Here is a 25,856-nt window from a genome sequence, read left to right on the forward strand (position 1 = left end):
GTGACAAATGACAGCCGGGCAGGAGCCATGCTGAAAGCAAAGCCGGAGAAATCGGAGGAGAAGGATTCTTCTGGCTTTGCATCATCGCAACCCAACCACATCTATTTTTGCTGTAGGCATGGCATCGAGCACCCGTCACCGCTATTCCTACTCCATCCATCTCCGTATGCCAGGGAAGACTGGCAGTGGGATGGAGCAGCAGGGGGAGCGGTGGTTGAAGTGTCCTTAATTGCCTCAAAATCTGGGGAATTCAGATTACTGCCCTTCACCCCGCCAAGCACAGGAAGGGACACCTGGCCCTGGACACAGCGCTCTGTTCCACTTGTTGCCCAACCAGCCAGGATTATTCTGCAGCTTATTTCAGTCTCCAGTCGTATCCTGGATGCGCTTCTGTGAGGATTAGGCTTTTATTCTCAAAAGGAGAGAGAAAAATGTCACTTAACCTGCAGGCAGGTGGTGACACCAGCTCCTGGTGACCTGAGGACACCCTTCAGCAGAGCCCCAGAGGCTGCAGGAGCCTTCTACCAGCGGGCTGAGACCGTGCACAGCTCGTGGCCGGAGTGTCCAGCACCGGCTTGGCTTCTCCTGGAGCCCTTCTGACAATGGGATCACACGCAGTGATGGCTGGTTGGATCTGGGTTGGGAAGGGTTTGTGCACTCTTGTTTTCCAAAAAAAGCATTGTAAACCATGTATTATTTATATTATTTATCATGTTTATTTATTTCTTCGTTTTAATGGTATTAATTAAATAATTACGTAAATAAATATATAGGTAGAAACAATTATTTCTTATTTCTTTACTTTGGTTCCTGAGTGGAACGGTTTTCCTCTCCCTGAAGGAATTCCTGAATTCCTGTGGCGGATTCTTGGGCAGAGTTTGGGGATGGCTGGGGTCGTGGTAATGGGATCAGGGGTGATGGGTGCAGTGGGTTCCAGGGCAGAGTAGGGTTTGGGGGTGCTGGGCTGTGGTGGTTTCCAGGGCAAAGAGGTTGGAATGATGGGGGGGTGGTGGGCTCAGCACAGAGGGAGGGGTTGGGGGTGATGGGGTGCGGTGGGCTGCAGGCCAGAGGGCTCGGGGGTGATGACGGGGTGCGGGGGATGGGGGTACCGGGGTTCAGTGCGTTCCAGGGCAGAGCGGTTGGAAGTGCGGGGTGCGGTGGGTGCCGAGGCGGGGAAGGGATCGGGGTGCTGGGTGCGGGGGCTTCCAGGACAGAGGGATCGGGGTGCTGGGTGCGGTGGGGCGGCGGCGCTGGGCTGCGGTGGGTTCCCGTACAGAAGGGTGGGGGGCACAGGGCCGGTGCCCCTCGGCCCATCCCGTCCCCACGGGGGTCTGGCGGCTCCACCTGCCCCCCCGCGGGGCGGCCCCGGGGCCGGGCCGGGCCGGGCTCCGCCCGCTGCTGTCGGAGGCTCCGCCGGGCCGGGGCCGGTGGCGCAGAGCGGGACCCTCCCGAGCCCGCGTTCGTCCCGCTCCCGGGAGGGGAGGAGCCGGGGGGGCTCCCGGGGAGGAGCCCGGGGGGCTCCCGATGAGGCGCCGGAGGATGAACCAGCTGTACATCGGCAACCTCAGCCCCGCCGCCACCGCCCAGGACCTCCGGCAGCTCTTCGGGGAGCGGCAGCTGCCCCTGCCCGGCCAGGTCCTCCTCAAGTCCGGCTACGCCTTCGTGGACTACCCGGACCAAAACTGGGCCATCCGGGCCATCGAGACCCTCTCGGGTGAGCGACCCCCCCCCGCGCCCCCCGCATCCCCACCGCGACCCCCTCATCCCCTCCCCCCCGACGCCCCCTCCCCGGGCATCCCCCAGTCCCCCCTTCCCTCCCTCCTCTCCCTCCTTCCCTCCCTCCTCCCGCCCCGGCTCTTCCCAACCTCGCCTCTATTTTTCGCTGATTTTTTTCTCCGATTTTATTGGGAGCCCCCGGGGCGCGGCGCCCCCCGTCCCGCCGTCCCGCCGCCCCCCGCCGCCCCCCGGGGACCCGATTACGAGGTGCCCAACCCCAACTCCCCGGGGGCGCCGAGCGGGGGGGACCGGGGGCCCGGGGGGGGGCTGGGGGCGCGGGGACAGCCCGGGAGTGCCGGGGGGGTGGGATACGATGGGATCCCATGGGGTGGGATCAGGTGGGCCGGGATTTGTCGGGGGGACGCTGCCCTGCCCCATCCCGGGGGGATGCTGAGCGCCCCGCTGTCTCCGCAGGGAAAGTGGAGCTGCACGGCAAAGTGATGGAAGTGGATTATTCCGTGCCCAAAAAGCTCAGGTAACCCCGCGCCGTCACCCCCAGACTCCCCCCCGATCCCTGTGTCCATCACAGCGGGACGGGGGGCGCGCCGGGCGCTCCGGGAGCGGGGATGCGGGGGATGGGGGGGGCGGGGGAGCCCCGTCGGTTTTACTTTCGCTCCGGAGCGCAGCGCGGGGGGGAGGGGGGGAAGGAGCTGCCGGCCCACGGCCGCGTTCCCACGGGCGGGCACCCCCGTGATGCCTCCCCACCCCACGGTGCCCACCGCTCCCGGGTTAAACAGCCGCTTATTTAGCAGGAAAAAACGAAAAAAAACCCCTTTCCCCTCACTTTCCGCGGCGTGGACGGAGGTTTTTCCCAGCAGCGCAGCCACCCGCACCCTTAGGGATGTTATTTTTAGTCGGTAATTCATCAATTTCCCCTCTCCAAACACCTCATCCCCCCTTTTATCCAGCCGGAGAACCCCCAACCCCGAAGCATTTTCCATTTAATGCATCGCGGCGAGCGCGCCCTCTCATTTCCATCAGGTGCCCGAGGCCGGCCTGATGGGCACACGCGTTCCACAGGGAAAACAAACCCCGCGACCGTGTGGCGTAGCCTCATCCCGAGGTTTATTTCCCCCCCCCCCCCGTCATGTGTCGGGATAAAAGAGGGGAAAACAAAAATAAATAACCCCATCGTCTGCTCCGGGCGGGTAATTCGGGGCCGCTTGGCGCGGAGGCTTGGCCTGGGCTGGGAGGTGGGGTACGGATTTGGCCCGGGATTGCTGCTGGGGTATTAATTTGGAAATGACGGGGGGGTTGGAAATGCTGTTGTGTAATTGAGGCTTACGGGGGGGGAATGGCTCGTGCCCGGCATCACGTGTGCCGGAGTGGGATTTCGTCTTCGGCAGGGATCGCACACTCCCTTACCTTCAAAAATCCATCGAAACGAGCTCCCCAGAAATACCCAGGTGTGACATTTCGAAGCTAAATCTCTTCAGCAGCCTCGGGTTGGGCTGCCGGGGACTTTGGAAGAGGGATGGAGCCAGAAATTGGGAGTTTGGGGCCGTAGTACAGAGCCAGGGCTCGACCTTTACCATGTAGCAGGGGATGTAAACAAGGAATTCATCTTTAAATTCTCCCGTCGGGGCTCGGGTGCTCCTGCTTTTCCTCCCAAGTTTTATAATTAGAAAAAAAGCCATTTAACCAGCCCAGAAATAAATACTGATTTATTTTACATCGCTCTGTGTTCAGCTGGCTCCAAGTTTTCTATTCCCAAGTTTCTTCCGATTATCGAGATCTAATTTAAGCTGATATCTTTTTATGCCCAGCTCAAGAAATCTACCCTGCTTTATATTAATATCCCCAGTCTGGGGGGCTGTGGCCTGACTCAGTAGATTATAGATTTTATTTTTGTAATGTGATTTTTGGCAGGGAACGGAGACTCACGTGGTCATGTTTATATCCCCCCCCTCCTTTAAATTTGTAGAAAATCCAATTTTGATGGTCGTGGTTGAGTCCTGGAGAGACGCTGGGATTTCAGGGAGTGAAATGGTAAAAATCCCCCCGTGACTGAAATGAATTTGGGGGTTATTGGGGTTGGGGAACCCGAGCTGTGTTGGCTCTCACCCCTGGCCATTCCTGCGTCACGGGGATGTGAGGAGGTGCCGATGCCCAGCGCTTCCCTCCGTGCCCGACTTCACCTGGAATGCTTAATTTTTATATTAAAATCTAGCACAGATCTGTGTTATCAATATATTTATATACCTATAAATACATTTGGATAAGGAGCAGGCTGGAAAACCCCTGGGACATCTGGCCACGGGAAGGAGGGAAGGGAATTCCTCGAGGGGAGGTGCTGGCAGAGGGGATGTTTCTGTTTCTCCGAAGGCAGGAATTAGATGTGACAGCGGTGGGAAGGAGCCTGAATCCTGCCCAGTCCATCCATTCACCTCCCACGAGTTTAAAACCAGCTCTTCTGCTGCCATCCCGATGATCTGGGCTCCTGCAGGAGGGATCCAACAGCCTCATGGTTGTTTTTTTCCCCTTGTATATGTTGGATTGTGCCTCGGGGAATTAAAGAAAAAAAAACCCACTTTATTTTTTAATCAACATTTTCTATTTTTAAGTTTTTTTAAAATTGATTTTAAACTCAGCAGGAGCAGGGACTACTTTTATTTGCTTGAAGCAGTCCCACTCCACGAGCATTTTGCTCTTGGAGCGTGGCCGTGGGGGAAGCAGCAGCATCTTCCCCCTTTAAGATTGGTTGTATATCCCTACAATCGTTAAAAATCGTGTTAATGGGAAAGAAAGAAAAGAAGGAACGTACAAAGATAGATAAAAAGAAAGAGCATTTTAAAAAAAAATTAGGATTGGTTGTGAAAAATGAGAAGTAAAACTCAGCTACCCCAGTGCTGACTGTTATACAAGAATTGGATAAAAATGAGGAGTTTGAAAAGTAGCAGATCTCCAGTTATTGTCCTCAAACCAGTCCCATTTTGGGGGTTCTGGTTGGGAAGGTGCCTTTTAATTTCTGTTTCTGCCGTCATTGTCAGAAATGTGAAAGGAAAGCACGTGGGAGATGGGAAGAGCAGGGAGAGGAGCCTGGAAGTCACTGTGATGTGAAATGATTATCTAGAAATATCTCATGGTGTGTCAAACTCGGGTGGTTTTGCCCCAGAGGAAGGTGGCAGGAGGGGGAGTGGTGCCAGTGCCTGCCCGAGGGGCTTTGCTGGGGGTCATTTTATGGCATTTCCTGCCGTTTCCAAAAGAATTACCCTTAAATAATTCTCTTTTGAGCATCAACTCAATTCTCATTTCTTCGTGGTTTTGCTTTATTGATTATTTACTTATTTCCCTGTGTTTTTCAACCCATAAATGCTGGTGATGTTAAGGCTGGGGATAAACATCCAGGCCCTTTGTTCTTCCTCTGGGCACCCCATCTTTGCTTTCCTTATCAATAATTGCCTGTCGTTAGTGAGATGCTTAATTAGGAGAGAGGAGTTCCCGTGCACACCAGTTGCTTTGACAGGAAAAGCCCCTGGAACCTCCCCAGGTGTGTCTGGAAATGCACACGGGGAGCAGAATATTGAATTTGGGGTGCTAAAAGTGGGGCTGCTCTCAGTCCTAGTCCTGTATCCTTAAAGAGAGGTATTTTGAAACTTTTAGCGTCTTACAAATTGATACAAATTAATAATGTATGGTGGTGTGTTTCAAGTATTTGGTAGCTTTTATGTAGATACAAATAAAAGATATTACCTGTATAAAAACATTATATAAAAGCTACTTTATATATATATTTATATGCATAAAAATATACTCCTAATACATCTTTTTATGTGAGATATATGGACCAGATGAGCTCTAAAGGTCCCTTCCAACCCAAACTATTCTATGATTCTATATTTATGTAAGTTGATATGAAACATTTATAAAAATATATTTGATTACATAAAATGCACAAAATATTCCTATATAACATTTTATAAGACACATTTCTATACAAAAAAGAGACTTTATATATATATATATATATTTATGTATAGACATACATATGAAGTTGCCAGGGCAATGCTGGTCACATCCAGGATGGGAAACCCCCCTCCTGCTGCCCACTGGATGTGTGCCCAGTTTCCCAGAGGTCTGGGATGTTCCCAATGGAGCTGGCCAAGAGAATCCCCTTGGAGTTGATCCTTTCCCAGACTCCAGTGCTGGCTCTGGCGAGGGGTGACGCTCGTGCTCGTTTTTATTTTATTTTGTTTTATTTTATTTTATTTTATTTTATTTTATTTTATTTATTTTATTTTATTTTATTCTATTCTATTTTATTCTATTTTATTTTATTCTATTTTGTTTTATTATCTGTTTGCAGGTGTGGGTGAACTGGGAGTTGGTGGTGTTTGAGTTTTGGTTTTCTTTAGTTTCCTTTCCACTTGGGTCTTTGCTTCCATGAATTTTCTGTCCTTTCTTTCCCCCCGTTTCTTTTCCTCAATTTCCTTTCCCTGCTTTCTTTTGCCCCCTTCTTTTTCCTCCCATTCTTTCCCCCCTTCTTTCCCACCTTTTTTCTTCTTTTCCCCCATTCTTTTCTTCCCCTTTCTTCCTCCCCTTTTCTTTCCTTTTTTTCTCCCCGTCTTCTTTCTCCCCTTTCTTTTCCCCTTTTTTCCCCTTTTCTTTTCCCCTCTTCTTTTCCCCCTTCATTTTCCCTCCTTTCCCCCTTTCCCCCACCTTCCTTTCCTGTCTTCTTTTTTCCCTTATCTTTTTTCCCCTTTCCTTCTTTTTTTCCCCTTTTTTCTTTTCCCTTTTCCCTCCTTTATTCCCCATCTCTTCTTTTCCCGCTTCTTTTTCCCTCCCTTTCCCCCCACCTTCCCCTCTTCTTTTTTCCCTTCTTTTTTCCCTTCTTTTTTCCCCTTTCCTTCTTTTTTCCCCCTTTTTTCTTTTCCCTTTTCCCCCTTTCCCCCCCCTTCTTTTCCCCTTTCTTTTTCCCTCCCTTCCCCCTTTACCCCCACCTTTCCCATCTTCTTTTTTCCCTTTTCCCCCTTCTTTTTTCCCTTCTTCTTTCCCTTCTTTTTTCCCCTTTCCTTTTTTCCCCCCTTTTTTCTTTTCCCTTTTCCCTCCTTTATTCCCCATCTCTTCTTTCCCCCCTTCTTTTTCCCTCCCTTCCCCTTTCCCCCCCACCTTTCCTCTCTTCTTTTTTCCCCTTTCCTTTTTTTCCCCCCTTTTTTCTTTTCCCTTTTCCCTCCTTTATTCCCCATCTCTTCTTTCCCCCCTTCTTTTTCCCTCCCTTCTCCCTTTCCCCCCACCTTTCCTCTCTTCTTTTTTCCCTTCTTTTTTCCCCTTTCCTTTTTCCCCCCTTTTTTCTTTTCCCTTTTCCCCCTTTTCCCCCCCCTTCTTTCCCCCCTTCTTTTTCCCTCCCTTCCCCCTTTACCCCCACCTTTCCCATCTTCTTTTTCCACTTCTTTTTTCCCCTTTCCTTCTTTTCCCCCTTCTTTCTTTCCCCTCCTTTCTTCCCCCCTCCTTTCTTTCCCCCCACCCCTCCCATTTATGTTTTCCCCTCCTTTTTTCCCCTCTCCTTTTTTTTCCCCCCTCCTTTTTTTTACCACCTTCTTTCCCCACTCCTCTTCCCTCTTTTGTTTTCCCCCCTTCATCTGCCGGGGCGGTGACAGATGGGCCGCGATTCCCGATTCCCGTCCGTCCCTGTTGTTGATCCATCGCAGCTCCGGGGGCTGGAACGCTCCAGTGCCTCGGCAGGACGAGGCCGGGGGGGCTTTACCAACGAGGGATTTTAATTCCTTAAGAGCGTCAGGGCAAAGCCCCCAGGCTGGGAGGGGAACTGGAGCAGCAGCAGCCTCCACGCTCCTGGCAACTGGTGGAAACTGGGGCAGCTCTTTAATGCTCATCCAGCGCTCACAGAGCTGCTGCTCTGCAGGATCTGCTGCTGGGTGGGCTTGGGTGACAGCAAAACTCCTCCAGGACAACGCCAGGAGACCCAGAAAATAGATATAATAATGAGCAATCACAAATCCAACAGCCACTTCCTTCCCTGCCCGGTCAGGGGACTGTGGCTGGCTCAGGCTCCGAGCTGCTGGGTCTGGAAAATTCAGCTGGGACAGAGTTTGGTCCCTGCCTGATGATGGGAATCATTTTTTCGTAGATGTTTCCTTGCCTGGGACAAACATTTCATAAAGCAGGCAGAGCCCCCACTGGGTTTTCAGCATGTTGTCCCTTTGCTTTTTTTCCCCAGTTCTCTTGAAAACTGATTTTTATGGAAAACAGGAGGTGGCAGAGCATGTTTTTTCTGCCCTCAGTGCTGATCTGAGGTGGAAGGTGATAAAATCCCTTAAGCTTTATTATAGTAAGATATTACAAAGCTTGAGTAGGAAAAAAATCCATGTTTTTTAGGGCAGAGAGTGGTGAAGCCATCCTTTGTATTCCATTATATTAATTATATACCATTATATATTATTTTTCTTTATTATTGTTTGGTATTACTGTATAGTATTATATTGCTATATTATTTTTTTGAGGTTTTTTTATTGTATTTCAGGGCTGATATTTAGCCAGCTTGCTTCTGGTTCCCAAATTCTTGTGGGAGACAAAGCCCCTCTGGAGCTTCCCCTTGACTAAGGGGTGGTTGGGTGATCTGTGGGGCCAGCAGGGAAGATCCAGGGATCCATTGTGGATGTTGGGCAGGGAGCTGCTGGCATTTCACACCTTTATGTTGTTTTCCTTCTCGTCCTTCTGTGTCCCTGGATTTCAAGAGGGTTGTTACCTACTGTTTCCCTGGAAGCTACAGGAGGGCAGGAAGCCATGCTGGAAAAAGTGGGGGGATGTGCCAAAACCCCCTCAATCCTCCTCATTCTGGGGAATAAACCCTAAGTTTTAAGGCTTTTCTGTTTTACTGCCTGGTTTCAGCAAGTGCAGGTAGCAGGCACGTGGCAGCGGGGATGCTGGCAGGGCGTGGATGGCTGGGGGCTTTTCCATCCCCTTTCCCTGCAGGATTGTGATGTCAGCCCTGTGATTCTGCTCTAATGGATGCCTGAAATGACACACAGCTCCGTCCTGGATTATTTCATGAGCCCACTTTACCTCCTCACTCACTGCTTGATCCTCCCTGTGCTGCCGGCAGCTCCCGGTACCCAAACCCCAGCTCTGGGGTGGAAGAGATGCTTCCTCCTCGAGCTGCTGGTGAGCAGGACCACTTTGGGATCAATTTAGAAGGGGAAAAAAGCAGGTGAACCTGGTTTCTTTAGCCCTTGAAGCTGGTGAGGCAGCCAGGTGGGTGTGTGGAGGTAGGGAAGAGCCAGAGGGATGCAACTCTCTGGGTTATCCGAGGGCACTCGCTACAGCAGAGCCAGTTGCATCACACACTTGAGTGTTTTTCTCCCAGCTGGTTATTAGGATTTCTTTTATTTTTTAAATCCCCACCGGTCTGCTGCAAAACAGGGTGGGTGAAACGTGGCTGCTGTGCCCTCATGAGCTCCTGTGCCGGCGTTTTGTGCGTGCCCTGGAGTCAATCCCTGGGGTTTGGGAGAGCGGGGAAAATGAAACCAGAGTCAGAATCAGAATAAAAATCAAAATAAAGGGGTTTTCTGCCTCAAAGTTGCCCCCGGGAGTGGTGTTGGAGAAGAATGGCCCATTCCCCAGCCCTGGGAATAACACATCCATCCATCCTGGCTCTGGATGTACATGCCTGACTCCATCAGTGATGGCTGTGTGTGGTCCAGCACTGCTTCCACCAGGTGTGCGATTCCAAGAGCCATAAACACACCCAATAGGAATAATAACCTTATTTTAAATGCTGAGTGGTGATGCTGAGCTGCTGGGAATGCTGCCTGTGGGAGCTGAAGCTTGAGTGCCCTTCGGGTGTCTTTAGATGCCCTGCACCAGTTTGGACGGACCCTGGAAGTGGGAATATGCCGCAGTGTCCCATTGGGAAGTGGGGTTATGTGGCACCTCGCTTGTGATCCTTCTGTTTGGGTGTTCTGGGAGGTGGGCCAGGAGGGGTGAGGCAGCACCTTGGGAGACCAGGGCTGCTGTGATATCTCCCCTGGCATCTGCCTTGGCAGAGGAGTAGGGAAATCATGGCCCTGGAGCAATCCAATTCCAGGCAGGGCTTTTCCAGGAGTGGCAAAGGGAGCGTGTCCAGCCGTTGTGCTGGTTCCTTTTGGATGTGCCCCTTCCAAATGCTGTGTGTCCCCTGGGCTCCTGGGCTTTGGTGACAGGTGGGCTGAGCCAAATGAACCCCAAAAGGAGAGCGGCTCCTCCGTGGTCCAGCCTGGGGCATCCCGATGGTTCCCACAGTGGGAGAGGAGGATGGCTGCAGGGATGCTTTGGCTTGGAGCTGAGCAGTGGCACCTTGGGATGAAGGTTGGTTTGGGTCTGGGAGGTGGTGGGAGCGACTGGGCAGCGTGTCTGGCTCTCTCTGGTGGTTTGAGACTCGCAGGGATTTGTTCAGGCACTCCGGCCTCACTGTGTGGCACCCATCATCCCAGGAGTGGGATGTGTCTCTTGGAGCTGGCAGGAGCAGTCTCCTGGGAGCTGAGTATCCGGGCAGGACCTGGGCATCTTAAAATAGCCCCTCTGGGAAATGCTGGTGGGTTTTAAAAATGAAACATATCCCATTTTCTGGAGTGGTCCCTGTGGAATGTTTGTACTGGGAACAGCGTCGGCCACGGATGGGTGACAAGGGCAGGAGAAGGGCTCAGGCTGTTGGTGGACAGAGCAGGATCACCACTGCCAGGGTCTCCCTTGGGCCAGCTCCTCCTTCCTGCCGTGGGTGGTCATGGCTGGGGGTGGGGTAGGACAAACCCTGCTCCTTCCCTCACCGGGATTCTGGGATTCCCAGCTGGGAAATCCCTGGTGGCAGCTGGGGACAGGAGCCTTTTCCTGAGCACACCTGCTCAGCTGGATCCCAGCGCAGGGTTTGTTGTCCCACTGACGATCCCTCGCTGAGCAGCCCCAGGAGATACCAGGCTCCCTGGTGGTTTCACCTGCTTGCCCATGGTCCTCATGGGATGAGCTGTGGGGTTTGTCTTGCCCTCACAAACCAGATTTCAAAAACCATCCTTTTCCCTGCCTTTTCCTCGCTGGCCCCAGTGTCTGGCCCCAAACTACCTGAGGAACTCTTTATCTGCCAAAATTGTTGGCAGGGGCTCAGGGTTTGTGAGAGCATGAGTTGTGAGAGCAAGGACCAGAGCTGGAAGGTCTTGTTTCCCAGCAGCTGAAGATTGTTGGTGGGATCAGGTTGTTGATGTCTTCTTCCACCTCCTCCTGCCTCCTTGTCCTGTGGGATTTGGCCCACCCTAGGCTCCTGGGTGTTGGTGGCCATCAGCTGGGACTGCTTCTGCGTTCCCGTGGAACTCCCAGGCTGGTGGGACCTGTCCTTCCAAGCATCCTCCTTGAACTCATCCCAGGGAAAAGGAAAGCTTCACAAAACCAGCTTCCAGCTGCTGATCAGCTCCTGAAACTTGGCTGTGTGTGTGGGCATGGGGAAACTTGGTCAGGAAAGCCATCCCTGGTGCTGGGAGGGGTGGTCCAGCTGTGCTCTGCTCAGAGCATTGGAGCTGGGCTAGGTGAGAACATGGGACAGTGCTGTGCTTGGAGCTGACTGGCTCCAGGCAGGCTTGGGAATGCTGATCTGGGTGGCTCGTGGATGAGCTCATGGCTTGGCTAGATCCTGCATGGACGGGGCTCTCACTGCCCAAGCACATCTCACAGCCAGGCTGGGGGGATGTTTGGGGGCTGCTGCCCTTGGCAGTGCTTCCTGTGCAGCCACAGCCAGGTGGGGAATGAAGCCATGGCCAGGTTGGGAAGGCAACCACAGTTTGGGAATGCAAGCATGGTGACACTGGGAATGAAACCATGTCCAGGTTGGGAATGGCACCACAACCAGGCTGGGAGTGAGCCATGGCCACGCTGTCATGTGAGTTTGGAAGTGCCACTGGACAAGGTTGGGTGTGTTGGCCATCTCCAAGCTGGGGCCTCCAAGGATATTTATTTGGGTTTCCCCAAGGAAAGCAGCCCCATGTTGCTGGGAAGTGGTGGGCCTCAGCTGGATGTACTTTTGGAGAGCTCCCCTCAAGGTAGATCAGGGCAGGCCATGGTGGGGCTGGGGGTCCCGTTCCCAGCCCCGAGCAGCGTGGGCAGGGCTGTCCACGCATCCTGGTGTGGTCATGACTCTGCAGAGGCTCCTTTCAGGAGGTTTCCTTGGAAACCTGACAGCCAGCATGAGGAGGGAGCGTTCCAGAGAGAGCTTCAGCGCTTGTGGTGACCAGGGCAAAGCTGGGAGAAATGACTTTCCCTGGGGATGAGCTGCCCTGGCTCGGCGTGGGAAAGTGGGATGCTTTGGAAAGCTGTCAACAGCTGCTGTCTGATTCCCAGAGAGGCTTTTCCCTCCGCCCTGAGGTGCCTGCAGACCCTAACCCAGGGCTTTGTCTTTGCAGGAGCAGGAAGATCCAGATCCGAAACATCCCCCCCCACCTACAGTGGGAGGTAAGAAGTGGCTGATCCCAGAAACGTCCCGTTCATCTCCGCCTCAGGCAGCGTGAGCTGTGCTGCTGGAGCACGTGGTCTGCACATGGGCCACCCTGTAACTTCCCAGTAACCTCAGGAGGGAGCATGAACTGGGCTCCAGCTCCTGCCTGCTTGTGGGTGGCAGAGCTGTGGGCCAGCTTTGAGCGGTGGGCCAGCTTTGGGATGATGGGATGCAGGTGGGTGGAGGCACTGGAGTGGTTGGGTGGTGCTGGATGGTGTTTGTGGGTGGAGTGGGCTCTTGCCCTGCCTGCCTGGGGCCTCACCTGCCCCGTTTGCTGCTCTGTCCCCAGGTGCTGGATGGCCTCTTGGCTCAGTACGGCACGGTGGAGAACGTAGAGCAAGGTAAGATGGTCCAGCGTGGTCCTCATCCCTGCAAAATTCCCAGCGCTGCTCCCCAGCTCTGCCCAGGCTACAGGAAGCTCACTGGGATGAAACCTGATTATCCCAGTAGCACTGGTCTGAAATGGGTTTCCCTTTGAACACAACCCCTGCTGGTGGAGGTGGGGCTACCTGTCCAGTGGTGCGATGTCTTGGGCCACCCATCCTTCATCACTGGGAATGCTCCTGGTCCCTGAAAAATGGAAAAAACTATTATCCCTGCAAGCAAAAATGAGCTGAGTGTAGCTTGGGATCCACTGGTGTGTCAGGGATGTCCAGCCTTGCATCCTGCTTGGATCCAGCCCAGTCCTGCAGTGCCCAGGCATGCCATGGGACAGGCATCTCCCTCCCCCCATCCCAGCTGTAGTCCCCTCCGGAGCGTGCCGGGAGCAGCCGTGACACCTCTCCCGTCCCTGCTCCAACTCTTCCTTCTCTTGCTCCCCGCAGTGAACACAGACACAGAAACTGCCGTTGTCAACGTGACCTACGCCACGAAGGAAGAGGCAAAAGTGTGAGTGGGGTTTGTTTGGCTTTGCCCGTAATTTCACACCACGCCAGCTTTCCCAAGGAATCCCAGCTATCTTCCAAGCTTCTCTAAGCTGTCCCACCACTGGGCTGTCTTCTGCCTTCTCCCCTGGCATGGGAGATGGGGTAATACAAATCAGGGGTTATTTCAGAAGGGGAAGGGTCGTTCCAAGCAAAAGGTTTTATTCCAGGCTTGTAGAGACGTCAGCCCTGTGCTGGAGACCAGCCCTAGGAGCAAATATTGAGCTTATTATTATTATTATTATTATTAGCGGCCAGGGTGTTTTTGATATGATCAAGAGTAGATCCCAGGCCCCAGAGAGCTTTTGTGAGTCCATTTGTTGATGGACATTCCACCAGCTTCCCATCTGAGTTGACCCATCATGGCATTGGATAAGTGAGGACAGAGATGGGGACAGTGATCTGCTGGTCCAGGAGGGCAGAGGAGAGTCCTTCTTGTGCGTCCAGCCTCGGCTGGATGTGCTGTGGACCACAGATAAACATGACATGAGTGTCTTAGAATCATGGAGTCCCCTGAGCTGGAAGGGACCCACAATGATCACTGAGTCCAAATCCTGGTCCTGCACAGGACAGCCCCAAAAATCCCACCGTGGTCTTGGCATGCGTGGCAATAAAGGAACACTAAGAGTTTCCCCAACACAGCAGTGCTCAATGCTTTGGGATAAGAGGCCTTTTTGAACTCAGGAAAGGGATGATGAAGCTGCAGAAGTCCTCAGAGGACGTGGGGTTCAGGCTTGGCAAGGAGCAGCGTGTGATCTGTCAGTAGCCAAAGTGGGACGTGGGAAAGCTGAAGCTGGCACCGGCATGGCCGGACATCGCTGCTGAGCAGGGGCTTGGGGAGTGAAGAGTCCCAGTGCTCCCTCCCAGCCTCATCCAGCCAGGAAGGGAGTTGGGGTTCCCAACAGAGGGGCACCACGTGCTGCATCCTTCTCCCTGGAGCAGCAGTGGTGGCTCGGAGCTGCCCTTGTCACCTTTTCCATGTCCAAAAAACCTGTGAGACCATTCCCATGCTGTGTGGTAGCTTCTGGCAAGGACTTTGCCCTGGTGCAGGGGCAGGTCCCTGAGCTGCTGTCCCACCTCTGCTGGCAGGAGAAGTCATGTGCCAGCTTTGGCATGACCCATGTGGAAGGGGACGATGTCCCGCCAGGTTATGGGGCTTGCTCCTCATGGGAAACGTGTGGGGCTCTGGCTTCCCATGGCCACCTTCTCCAGACTGGGGAGGGAGGAAGACACAGGTTGGGAAGGGCCCATGTTCTACGTGTGGTGGGGGTACTGGAGAGGACCCCATCCCCGGGGAGCCCCCTCACCACCGCCCGCATCTCCCTGCCTTGCAGAGCAATAGAGAAGCTGAGCGACCACCAGTTTGAGAACTATTCCTTCAAGATTTCCTACATCCCGGATGAAGAGGTGAGCTCCCCTCCGCCCCCTCAGCGATCCCGCCGCGGGGGCCACTCTTCCAGGGAGCGGGGCTCCTCCCCGGGGGGCTCCTCGCAGCCCAAACAGCTCGATTTCCCACTGCGGATGCTGGTGCCCACGCAGTTTGTTGGTGCGATCATAGGAAAGGAGGGCTTGACCATAAAGAACCTTACTAAGCAAACCCAGTCCAAGTAAGTACTTCCAATGGTTTTGTTTCCTTCTGTAGGGTGCTGTAGGTCCCAGCTCGGGTTCTCCGTGCACTGGGGGCTTTGGAGTGCCAGCCACTGCTGATTTCTTGGGGTGCAGCCTTCAGGGGGTGGTGGCAGAGCTCAGGTCCTAAACCATTCCTGCTGGCCAGGGTGGCCTGGGTGCGGCAGGAGGGGGATGCACTCTGGAAAAGGCCTGGGATGAGTTCCTAAAGCCTCATGAGAACAGCTCGGGGTGAGGCTTTAGGGAGAAATGGCAAGTTTGGGGATAAAATCCTAAAGGGGAATCCTCGGTGCAGTGGTCTTTGTCCTTGGGATTTGCTCATCCTGCAGCATCCCGTATGGGCTAGAGCTGTTGAGGGGAGAGGGATGCTGTGGGAGCCCTGCCACGAGAAGGATGGCTTTTGTAACTGTTTGAAGCCTTTTTCAGCTATTAACGTGTTTATTTTTGAACTAAAAAAAGGAAAAAACCAAAAAGTGGGATTGTCGTGCCAAAGTTTTCCATGTTTCTCATGTTGCTGTTCTCCTGATCTCACTGCTCATTCTCTGCATGGTTTTCCTGCATGGTTTGTTCCTGCCCAGGTGTGTTTGTGTTTAACCCAAAGCTGTCTTCTCCTGTGCTCATCATCCTGAACCTGGTGATCCCATGGGATGTAGGACTCCTGTCCCAGAGCATCCTAGTTCTCAGAGGAGATTTTAGAGGCAAATCTTTGGTAGTAGTGTGGCTGGAGGTAGAAAGATGGGCCAAACCCTGGCACTGGGTTGGCAGGAAGAGGTTTGTACGGAAAGGGGGCAGAGGAGTAGGGAGAGGAGCTCTTGGAGCCCAGCTTGCCCCAGGGCGTGGCCACCTGGTAGCCATGAGCAGATCCTGGTTGGCCGCAAGCTCTTCTTCTCCAGGTGAGTCCTGGTGGGAGATGAGCAGCAGGTGTAGCTGCATCCTCACCACCCAAGACTGGAATTTGCCCTTTCCAAGCCCTGAGCCTGGCAAGGAAGGTGGGAAGGTGCTGGTTTCTCCCAACCACGAAGCCAAACGCTGTTGCTTGGAGCAGTTTCTGCCACTGAATTGTCCTTCCTTGTGGATGAAGACCCGGTGCCATGGAGGAAGGCCATGCTCAGTGCTCTCCCCTCTCCTGCCCCACCCATAGTGGGGCACTGCCTCTGCTCAGGTTTGGGTGAAGGGGACCTCAAGAATTCGTCCCAGGCAGCCACAGGAGCCCCTGTCCTTCAGCTTGGGTGTTATCTCACACTCCATCCCTGCCCGGGCCACCCTCATCCACCGGTGTGATGATCCGAGGGTGACATCCTGTTGCCTGGCCCCCACTCCTCCCCAGAGCAACACTGGGTTCTGGATTCCTCTGGTCACGTTGGATTTCATCCCTGGTTCCACACACAGAGATCCCAGAGATGCTTCTGAGCCCCATGGAGCAAAACTGTCCCCAGGCTGAGCCGTCTTCTTCTTGAAGAAGCCCAGACCAAGACCCCAGCCCACCAGGTGACCTTCCACAGCCCTTGGAACTCCATGAGGAGAGGATCATGGCTACCCAGCAGCCATGGGACTGCGATAACCCTACAGGCACACTGTATTGTCCACCTGGAGAGGGCTGTGCCTCGAGGCAGCCATTCCCTGATGCGTTCCCAACACCCCGTGAGGTCTCTTGGAGGCTTTTCCTGCTGCACTATAGGCAAACCCTGTCCTCCCATCCCTGGTCATCCCTCCCGGCAGCACCTGGTGATGGGGTGAGGGTGCTGAAGGTCCCTTGTCCATCCTCCTGTTGGAATGGAGCAGTTCAGCAGTGGCACTGGGATGTGCTGGGAGGTCCAGAGCTCTCTCTTCTCCAGCTCTCTGGCGGGGTACATGCCTCCTTCCTTCTTCTCTCTGGCGAGTGAGCTCGTGCCCACACATCCAGATGTGGGATGGGTTGGTCAGCCAGGAACCTGTCTTGTGCCCCTCTCTAAGGCTTGTCCAAGGTCCTCATCACCTCAGTGCCTCCATCCAGCCCTTTCGTGGCGCTTGGTCCCTCTCTGGCATGACGGCTCCACTGTGTCCTCATCTCCACCAGCCTCCGCTGCTCATGCGTCCAAGGAGCTGCGTGGCTCCCATCTATGGGGTTTGTTGGGATTCCTCATTGATTCCCCCTACCTTGGGAGCACCAGCCTGGTCTGTCATTGCCTCACGTGGCCATCATGACGTGTTCACCCTGCCCCTGGTGAAGGGGTGGCAGCAAGTGTCCCTGTACCTGCTGGGAACGGATCCTCCAGGCCAACCTGAGGGAGCACCTCAGAGGGCGTCACTCGGCACACGGCTGGGTCACCACGGGCTGTCGACGTGGCCAGAGGGTGCCAGTGTTTCCATCATCGCTTTGCATGGTCCACTCAGCACCAGTCTCCTGCCTGAACAGCTCCAACTGAAGCCACGGGAGATCTGCAGAGATGGAGCCTACGAAGGGAATCACGCTCTGTCTTCGCTCCCTGCTCAGTGCTTGGATGGAACCACTCTGGGGCCCCTTTGGAGCGGGTGGGGTTGGCTCTGCCCTTTTCTCGGGGAAGGCTCACCCAGCTGCTCCCCTTCCACCGTCCTCCGTGTTCCAAAACGTGCTGGTTCTTGAGCTCCTGGAAGAGTTGACCTGTGCAAACCCACCGGGACCCCGCAGCGTCCCAGTGTGGCACTGTGTGGTGACTCTGCCCTGCAGCCCTTGGCCTGGCACATGCAGCAGCACCCTGGATGATCCCGGTCGGGATGGGACGTCGGAGACATGGCCAGAGGGCACCCACTGTGTCGGAGCTGAGCGCCGGCAGCATTCTGGAGTGGCTGAGCTGCCACTACCGCACCTGCTCGGAAGATCTGGCCCTGGCTGCAGCAGTGACAGGGACACCAAGGTGGTGGCCGATGGCAGGATGGCCGCACAGCATCACCCTCCGGTGGGAAGAGCGCGCGGACTCGTGCGGAGAAGACGGAAAGGTTCTTCCCCCTGTTGTCCAAGGCGCGTGGTTGAGGTGCGGGAGTCTCCTACCCTGCTTTCCTCTCTCCCTCTCTCTCAGGGCTTTGCCAGGTACGGTTGAGCGTGAGGAGCGAGCTGGAGGCCGTGCCTCCTCCCGCCATGAGCTGAGGGAGGACCAGAGGAGTAGAGCACGGTCCCTGCCGGTGCGCACGGGAGCCTTCTGGTCTCCCCTGGAAGGGCGTGAGTACCAGCGCTGTTGTTGCCGGGTGCCTCCGTGTCGTGACAGACGCTGCCCATGGGTAAGTGCTCTCTGTCCCGAAGGACGTGGTCGCTGGACAGCCTCGGGTGTTGTGCAGAGAGAGGCAGAGGTCGGAAGGGACCTCTGGAGGCCTCTAATCCGGTCTCCTGCTCCAAGCGGGACTGGCATCAGAGATGATAGACCAGGTTGCTCAGGGCTTTGTCCAGTTGAGGATTTGTTCTGCCCCCTCGATGCATTGGTTGATGTTGTGACACCCCTCAGCTTCCAGGACCTTGGGTCCTACAGGCGAACGCGGCCCAAATCTGATCCAAACCACCCGAAACCAAACACTGCCTGGGCTTGTGTGAGCCGGGTGATGGTAGATGCACCTGAGACCCAGGTTCACCCCAAAGCTTGAGCAAGTGTTGAAATGAGTTTTTCTCAGCTCCTGAGCTCTCAAAACCCTCTGTGTGACACCAGACCCATCTCAGGGGCTCCTCTCTGCTGGTTGTTTCGCCGCAGGGTTGACATCCATCGGAAGGAGAATGCCGGCGCTGCCGAGAAGCCCATCACCATCCACGCCACGCCGGAGGGGTGCTCGGAAGCGTGCCGCATGATCCTGGATATCATGCAGAAGGAGGCTGACGAAACTAAATCGTGAGTGCTCCTGGCTCAGCCAAAAGCGTGGTGGGAAATGGTGGTGGTGGTCCTTCTTTCCACCACATCCTTAGTACCTGTCGCTGGAAATTTCTATGTTTCCTGACTGGCTGAACCTTTAGAATTTTTTTTTTTTTTTTTTTATTCCATTTTAGAGCAGAAGAGATTCCCTTGAAAATCCTGGCACACAACAGCCTGGTGGGGAGGTTGATTGGCAAGGAGGGCCGCAACCTCAAGAAGATTGAGCAGGACACGGGCACAAAGATCACCATCTCCCCGTAAGTTCTTGTCACAGGACCGGGGGAGTGGCTTCCCACTGCCAGAGGGCAGCGTTAGATGGGATATTGGGAAGAAGTTCTTCCTTTTGAGAGTAATGAGGCCCTGGCACAGAGTGCTCAGAGAAGCTGTGGCTGCCCCTGGATCCCTGGAAGTGTCCAAGGCCAGGTTGGAAAGGGCTTGGAGCCTCCTGGGCTAGTGGAAGGTGTCCCTGTCCATGGCAGGGGCTGGAACTGGATGCGCTTTCACGTCCTTTCCAACCCAAACCATTCCATGATGCCATGATGAAATGATTCCGTGAAATCCTGGCGAACACCAGGCCACCCCATTCCATCCAACATGGTACAAGCAGTGCTGGAGCCAAAAAACAGAGCAGCTGTGTCCTCCCATGTGCATTCCCCATCCTGGCTGGATGTTCCTCATCCCACGTGGATGGTGGTGGCAGGCAGAGGGCATGTGGCTCTCACATGGTCTCCGGGGGGAACCCTCAGCTGTGATTTGAGTTTTTCTGGGGTTTTTCTTGACTTGAAGAAGGAGTGTAACCGTGTCTCTGGATTTTTCCCATGGGGCAGTTTGCAGGATTTGACCATCTACAACCCTGAGCGCACCATCACGGTGAAGGGCAGCACGGAGGCCTGCTCCAACGCCGAGGTGGAGATCATGAAGAAGCTGCGCGAGGCCTACGAGAACGACGTGGTGGCCGTCAATGTAAGCTCAGCCCTGCCACCAGGGCTGCTCTCGCTGCAGGTGGCCAGATGAGATCTCAGAGTGGAGGTCAATGTGTTCCAGCAAGGGTTGGGCCTCGCTCATCGCATCCACACTGTGTTGAGAAGCCCAGGACTCCACCTTTCACACCTTTCTCCGTGTCTTTCCTTTCCCAGCAACAGGCCAACCTGATCCCAGGACTGAACCTCAGCGCTTTGGGCATCTTCTCCACAGGGCTGTCCATGCTCCCATCCACCCCAGGGGCCCGAGGGGCTGCAGCTGCCACCCCGTACCACCCCTTTGCAGTAAGTGTGAGATGTTCCTGGTGTCTGGAGTGTCCTGCCAGAGCTGTTGGGTTTGGGTGGACACCGTAGCTGTAGGAGCCACCTCATGGGGAGCTCTGACTCTCAGCCATTTGGGGAGGATGCTCATCACAGCAGCAAAGTGGAGAGGACAGGAAATGGAGGTGGCTTGTCCCTGCTTGAAGATCAGCTGCATCCCTGTGTTGAGCTGAGCTGGGTTTAAGGACCGGCTGTGTCCCAAGGGTGCTGCTCTCTGAAGAGAGCATGGAAAAGCCATGTAGGTGGTCTTCAGTCCTGACCCCAAGCCCACCACTGAGTTGTGATGGTATGGAGTGGGTTGTGCCCTGTGGGTCTGGTTTTGGTGGCCACCAGAGCCCCCTCGTGTGGCCACAGGGCGTGCAGGGGACAAGCAGCCGCCCTGTGCATCCGCTGCCATCAGTGGATCCCTGCCCTCGCATCCAGGGGTCTGTGCTCGTGGGGAGCCAACCTTCACCCCACCTCACAGGGGAGGGTTCTCCTCCTTCTTGGGGTGCTGAAACCTGGGCAAGGATGTTCACAACCCCTGAGGGGACAGTGGGCAGGGATGGTGCCATGCCAGGAGAACAGGATGGCCAAGGTGCTGATGGAGAAGGTCCATCCCAGGTGCTGTGGGCTGTCTCCGTTAGTCCCTAAATAATTTATTCTGAGCTGTGGGTTAATTTACCTGTGCTGTTTTCTTTCCCTGGAATGCCAGCAGCAGAGCGGGCGGAGGAGGACGGTGAGTGCCAGGAAGGATGTGGGGGGGATGTGCTGGCTCTGGAGGGCTCCAGGAGGGTTGGTTGGTCACTCTCAGCCTGTGGAGGGGAGGATGCTGTGCCTGTATCCACAGCCTTTGGGAGACAGCTGTAAGAATTATTTATGGGTGTGATGGAGAGGAGCAGGACAGGTCTCCTGAAGGGCCTTTTTTTGCTGTGGGGTCCTTCACCCCAAAGCTTTGTGTGGCCTTTTTCAAGCGCCCCTGGTGAGGTGAGAAGGGGACCTTTTTTCTGATACAACCATTAGCAGTACACAGCCAAAAAAACAGCAGTGGGGAGGGACTGGGGTTAACTGGGAGCTCCCACCCCCATCCCAGCCTCGTGCTGTGCCACAGGCGCAGGATCTGGGCTGCAGCTCATCCTTGGATGTCCCTGGAGTCTCCTGGGGGTATTCAGGAGATGAGGGGTGGTCACTGTGTCCTCGTGTCGCTCATGGTGGTGACACACTCCCCATGTCGGGGTGGGGGTGGCTGGGAAGGGGCTGGCACCTTGAGGACGTCATTGATGTCACCGACCCTCATTTTCTTTCCCACCACAGGGCTCCTCAGCCTATCTGTCAGGTCTGTACGGAGCCCCCCCAGCCGGCGCCTTCCCCCATCAGCACCCCGTAAGTTTCCCTTCCCCAACAGTGCCCTGGCACCTCCTGCCATGAGGTCTTCCTTGGGCAAGTTGTAGGAGGGCAGGCAAAAACCAGAGAGTGCGTGCCAGGACCACAACCCGGCCCAACTTAACCCAACCCAACCCAACTTAACCCAGTTTAACCCAACCCCACCAAACCCAACTTAACCCAATTTAACCCAACCCAACCAAACCCAACTTAACCCAACCCAACTTAACCCAGCCCAACCCAACTTAACCCAACCCAATTTAACCCAACCCAACTTAACCCAACCAAACTCAACCCAACCCAACTTAACCCAACCCAATTTAACCCAACCCAACCGAACCAAACCTAACTTAACCCAACCTGACCCAACCCAACTTAACCCAATTTAACCCAACCCAACTTAACCCAACCCAACCCAATTTAACCCAACCCAACTTAACCCAACCCAACTCAATTTAACCCAACCCAACGAAACCCAACCCAACCCAACCCAACTTAACCCGACTTAACCCAACCCAACGAAACCCAACCAAATCCAACCCAATTTAACCCAACCCAACTTAACCCAACTGAACCAATCCCAACTCAACCCAACCCTGCCCACCACCTCTTCAAACCTGGAATGCTGGCAGAGGGAAGCGACCCCCTGATCCAGCTGTTCCCCTGACCCTCTGGCTCTTCCGTGCCTTTTCCAGCTGCCAGAGCAGGAGGTCGTGAACTTGTTCATCCCAACACAGGCGGTGGGGGCCATCATCGGGAAGAAGGGGCAGCACATCAAGCAGCTGGCACGGTTTGCTGGTGCCTCCATCAAGGTGAGCAGGACTGCAGGGCTGGGCCAGGGCTTTGTGCCTCAGTTTCCCCTTCCCACTGCTGAGGGCAGAGAAGGGAGCCCTTGGTGAATGGTTTTGCTCCCCAAATTAGTAGAAACCCAGTCCTGCAGCATCCTGATTGTCACCGCTGCTTGGGCAGGGGCGTGTCTCTGCATGGGAGGTGTCCCTGCATGGAGGCACATCCCACACAGGGAAGGTCTTGCCCAAGGAAGGGTCACACTCACACTCCTTCCTCATCCCTCCGCAGATCGCCCCGGCAGAAGGTCCAGATGCCAGCGAGCGCATGGTGATCATCACGGGGCCACCTGAGGCTCAGTTCAAGGTGCGGTGGCCACGGGGTGGGGGCTGGCTTGGGGACATGGGCAGGGGCAAGGTGAGAGCATCCCTTTGGTCCCCACTGTGCCAGGGGGGGCTTCTCGGCTTGGGGACCACGGTTCTGGTGCTGCCAGACATTGGCACATCATTGCCTGTGGGAGTGAAGGGCCCAGCAGTCCACCTCCAGGACACTGCCCACCACCTTTGTGTCCCTTTTGTCCTCTCTCCAGGCCCAGGGACGAATATTTGGGAAGCTGAAAGAGGAAAACTTCTTTAACCCGAAAGAAGAAGTGAAGCTTGAAGCCCACATCAAGGTGCCTTCCTTCGCCGCCGGCCGCGTCATCGGCAAAGGTGGCAAGACGGTAGGTGGGGGTGTGGGGGCTCCCACCTGCCCTGGGAATGCAGAGCTGGACCTCCTCTATCTCCCATCACCTCTGTCCCAGTGCTCTGTGATACCAGTGGTGTCTCGGTCCCAGCCCCATGTCCTGGGGGATGGCTTGGGATGGCAACCATCCCAAGGGGGAGAGGGTGTGAGCCACAGCAGCCTGGTGCCACGTGCTGGCTCAGAGCTGGGGTGGCACCAGCAGTGGAGGATTTTGGCTCTTCCGCAGCAAAACCTGGATCTCTGTCGTTTGCTCCAGGTGAACGAACTGCAGAACTTAACGAGCGCAGAAGTCATTGTGCCGCGAGACCAAACCCCGGACGAGAATGAGGAGGTCGTCGTCAAAATCATTGGGCATTTCTTTGCCAGTCAGGTAAGGTTTGGCCATGGCTCTCCCAACATTCCGAGTTTAAGGAGAGCTGCCAAGCACAGCGTTCCCTGAGCGGCTCTGAGTGGTTTCTGTGCACCCAGGATGCACTGAAGGGGTTTTTGCCTGCATTCAAATTAAAGATTGGCTCGATTTAGCCAAAATCTGTGTCTGGGATGCAGGGTGGGAATTGGCTCCTGCATCCCAGCTGGGTGCATGTACCAGGCTGGGTTCCTGATTGCAGGAGGGTGGTAGCACCCCAAAATTGGGGCTCTTGAGCGATGGAAGAACAAGTCAAGCCTTTGCTTTAGCACATCCTCATTTCTCACAGAATCACTTCTGTGCTCACCCTGGGGTTAAAAGCTGGAGGGTCGTGATGCTGTTGCAGGGGGCTGACACTGCTTGGGCTGGGCTTGGCTCTAGTGTGGCTGGTGGTGTGGGGAGGGAGCCCAGCCTCTGGTGGCCTCCCCAACGCCCGTTTCTTGCCTTGCTCAGACTGCCCAGCGCAAGATCAGGGAAATCGTGCAGCAGGTGAAGCAGCAGGAGCACAAACACGCTCAGGGAGCCGCGGCCTCGCAGCACAGCAAGTGAGGCTCCCGCCAGCACTGCCCGACGAATGTAACCCCCGCCAGCGCCGGACCCCAGCAGGTCAGGGGACAAACCAAAGACCCCCGAGCCCTCCTGCAGCCAGGCTGTGCAGAACCGGGGCACGGGGGGCTCTCTCCATCCCGCAGCTTCCGCCTTACTCCATCGCCGCCCCGCCGCTCCCCCGTCAGTTGGACTAACACAGGCAGAGAGAGGTGGTTTTTATTTCGGAATTCTCCCCCAACCCTGCCCCTTCCACCCAGGAGGAGCTCGCCCGGCCTGGGGGGCCACGGCGCAAGGCGCTCGTTAATTTAGAATTAATATATCGATAACGAAACTAACGCCGATTTTTAAGTTTTGTAAGATTTTATTTTTTAACTCACTTTTTAAAAAATTTTTGGGGGAGGGGGCTGTTTGTTTTTAGTAAAAGCAGGCTTTTCTAGAGGTTGAATGGCAGGAGCTGGTCCATTGGTTCTCTAATGCATCGTAGAGCAGAGCTGTCGGATCGCCAGCAGGGAAAAAAAAAATTATTAAATAACTGTTAAAAAGCGATTTCTGAAGGGCTTTGAGAAGAGCAGGGCCTGTAGGAGCCAAGAAGATTCCTCTTGTAGGAATTGTTCCTCTCTTTCACACCCCCTTTCCTCTTTGCTTTGGACTCCAAAAGTGGGGTTTGCATCCGTTCTGTCCCCCCTTTCTGTCTGTCTGTCCTCTCTCCATCACTGCCCAGCTCTGGAAAATGATGGGCAGCACCAGCCCTGCCCACTTTGGGCTGGGATCTTTGGGGAAAGATCCCTGTTGAAGGGAGAGAAGGGGGAAATGGGTGAAAAAAATGGATTTCCAAGAGGTTGTCAGCCCAGGGCTGGAAAACCCAACCAGCAAAATTGGCTTCAAATGAAAAATAACCCAAATAACAACTGCCCCTGACACACACACGAACACACACACACACAAAAAACTACCTCAGGTTTTCGTACCTCAGCACCTTGTGCTTGTGTTGCCCTTTTAGAGATTTTTGTACGCCTTGTAAAACTGATAGTTGGAGCATTTTTTTATTTTTGTAATAAAAAAAAAACGAGTTGGAAAAATGATCTCGACCAAGTCAGCTGCGAGGTGGAAGAAGGAAACCATCCCCCGTGTCCCAGAGCTCTTCCATAGTCTCCTGCAAGCCGAGAGCCAGTGGCTGTTCCTTTGGAGAAAGCTTGAGAAATGGTTAAAAAGCAAAAAAAAAAAAAAAAAAAAGGGAAAAAATAAAAAAAGCCAAACACACACACAAAAAAAAAGGGTTTAAGGAAATCAAAGTGCCGGATGGAAGCGGTGAAAGCCGACGGGCAAGAGCAGGGAGAGGAGCTGAGGTGCCGGTGCCAGCGCCGCTGCCGTGGGCTGCGAATCCGTGTTTTCCTCTACTGCAAAGTGTTCTGTGAAAACCAACCCGAGACACCGAGAACAAAGAGAAATATATCCAGCTAACCAGAGCCTGAGCCTGCTCTCCGTTGCCTTCTTTGGGGTCCCTTGCGCTGGTCATGGCTGGCAGTGCCTCCCTGCTGCCAGGGAGGGAAGGGCTGGATGGGGGGAATTTGGGGTGGGGGAGGGTCATTGGCACTGCCAGAAGTAGCTTCACCCAGGGACCTGGGAAGTGTTGCCATCATCTCTGCCTCCCTCCCCGCACATCCCTGGCAAAGCTGAAACGATGGAACATCCAGTGGGGAAAGGCACCAGATGGGGCTGGGATGGCCTGTGGGGGGCAGGGCCTGGGGTGCTGCTGGGTGCCACAATGAGGGAACCCCACTCCATGAGCCCCAGAGCTGGGCTCTTCCCTCCCACCCCTTCAGCACTGGGAACGCTGCCATGGGAGAGTGGCTCTGGTGGCACCTGGGACACTCAAAACTGCAGCCCCAAACCGGGAGAAGCAAAGGGAAGGGGAGAAGATGCCTAAAACATTCCCAGCTGCTGCGTCCTCGTGCTTGGATCTTCCGCAGCCTCAGGGAAAATTAATGATCCCTGGTTAATTATTGGTAAGGATAAAACACGAGTGGCTTTGGCATTGTTTGTCCTTTGGAGAACCTGCCCCAA

General features: G+C 54.7%; 1 protein-coding gene across 2 annotated transcripts; it reads left to right on the top strand.

The window, feature by feature from the left end:
- The first annotated feature begins 1,450 nt into the window (after positions 1-1,450).
- On the top strand, positions 1,451-25,173 carry IGF2BP2 (insulin like growth factor 2 mRNA binding protein 2). 2 transcript variants are annotated; one of them, XM_082288286.1, is made up of 17 exons: positions 1,451-1,714; positions 2,191-2,251; positions 12,153-12,201; positions 12,534-12,585; positions 13,069-13,132; positions 14,502-14,774; positions 18,489-18,623; positions 18,779-18,901; positions 19,472-19,607; positions 19,781-19,909; positions 20,640-20,663; positions 21,239-21,307; positions 22,003-22,119; positions 22,385-22,459; positions 22,683-22,814; positions 23,094-23,207; positions 23,697-25,173. In XM_082288286.1, exons 1-17 carry the CDS (start codon positions 1,525-1,527, stop codon positions 23,790-23,792), a joined length of 1,839 nt encoding a protein of 612 aa, XP_082144412.1. In that variant the 5' UTR covers positions 1,451-1,524; the 3' UTR covers positions 23,793-25,173. The 2 variants fall into 2 exon arrangements, with proteins under 2 accessions (XP_082144412.1, XP_082144413.1); XM_082288287.1 differs by having other exon boundaries at positions 20,643-20,663.
- Positions 25,174-25,856: the final 683 nt, after the last annotated feature.

The sequence above is a fragment of the Coloeus monedula genome, assembly GCF_965178545.1.
Source record: "Coloeus monedula genome assembly, chromosome: 10".
NCBI classification, from domain to species: Eukaryota; Metazoa; Chordata; class Aves; order Passeriformes; family Corvidae; genus Coloeus; species Coloeus monedula.

Bases quoted from the DNA above. Each gene is read 5' to 3' on its own strand.
- IGF2BP2 (XM_082288286.1), top strand. From the start codon at position 1,525: ATGAGGCGCCGGAGGATGAACCAGCTGTACATCGGCAACCTCAGCCCC. The intron at 14,775-18,488 runs GTAAGTACTTCC...GTTTCGCCGCAG, and splicing joins ACTAAGCAAACCCAGTCCAA to GGTTGACATCCATCGGAAGG. The intron at 22,460-22,682 runs GTGCGGTGGCCA...TCCTCTCTCCAG, and splicing joins CACCTGAGGCTCAGTTCAAG to GCCCAGGGACGAATATTTGG.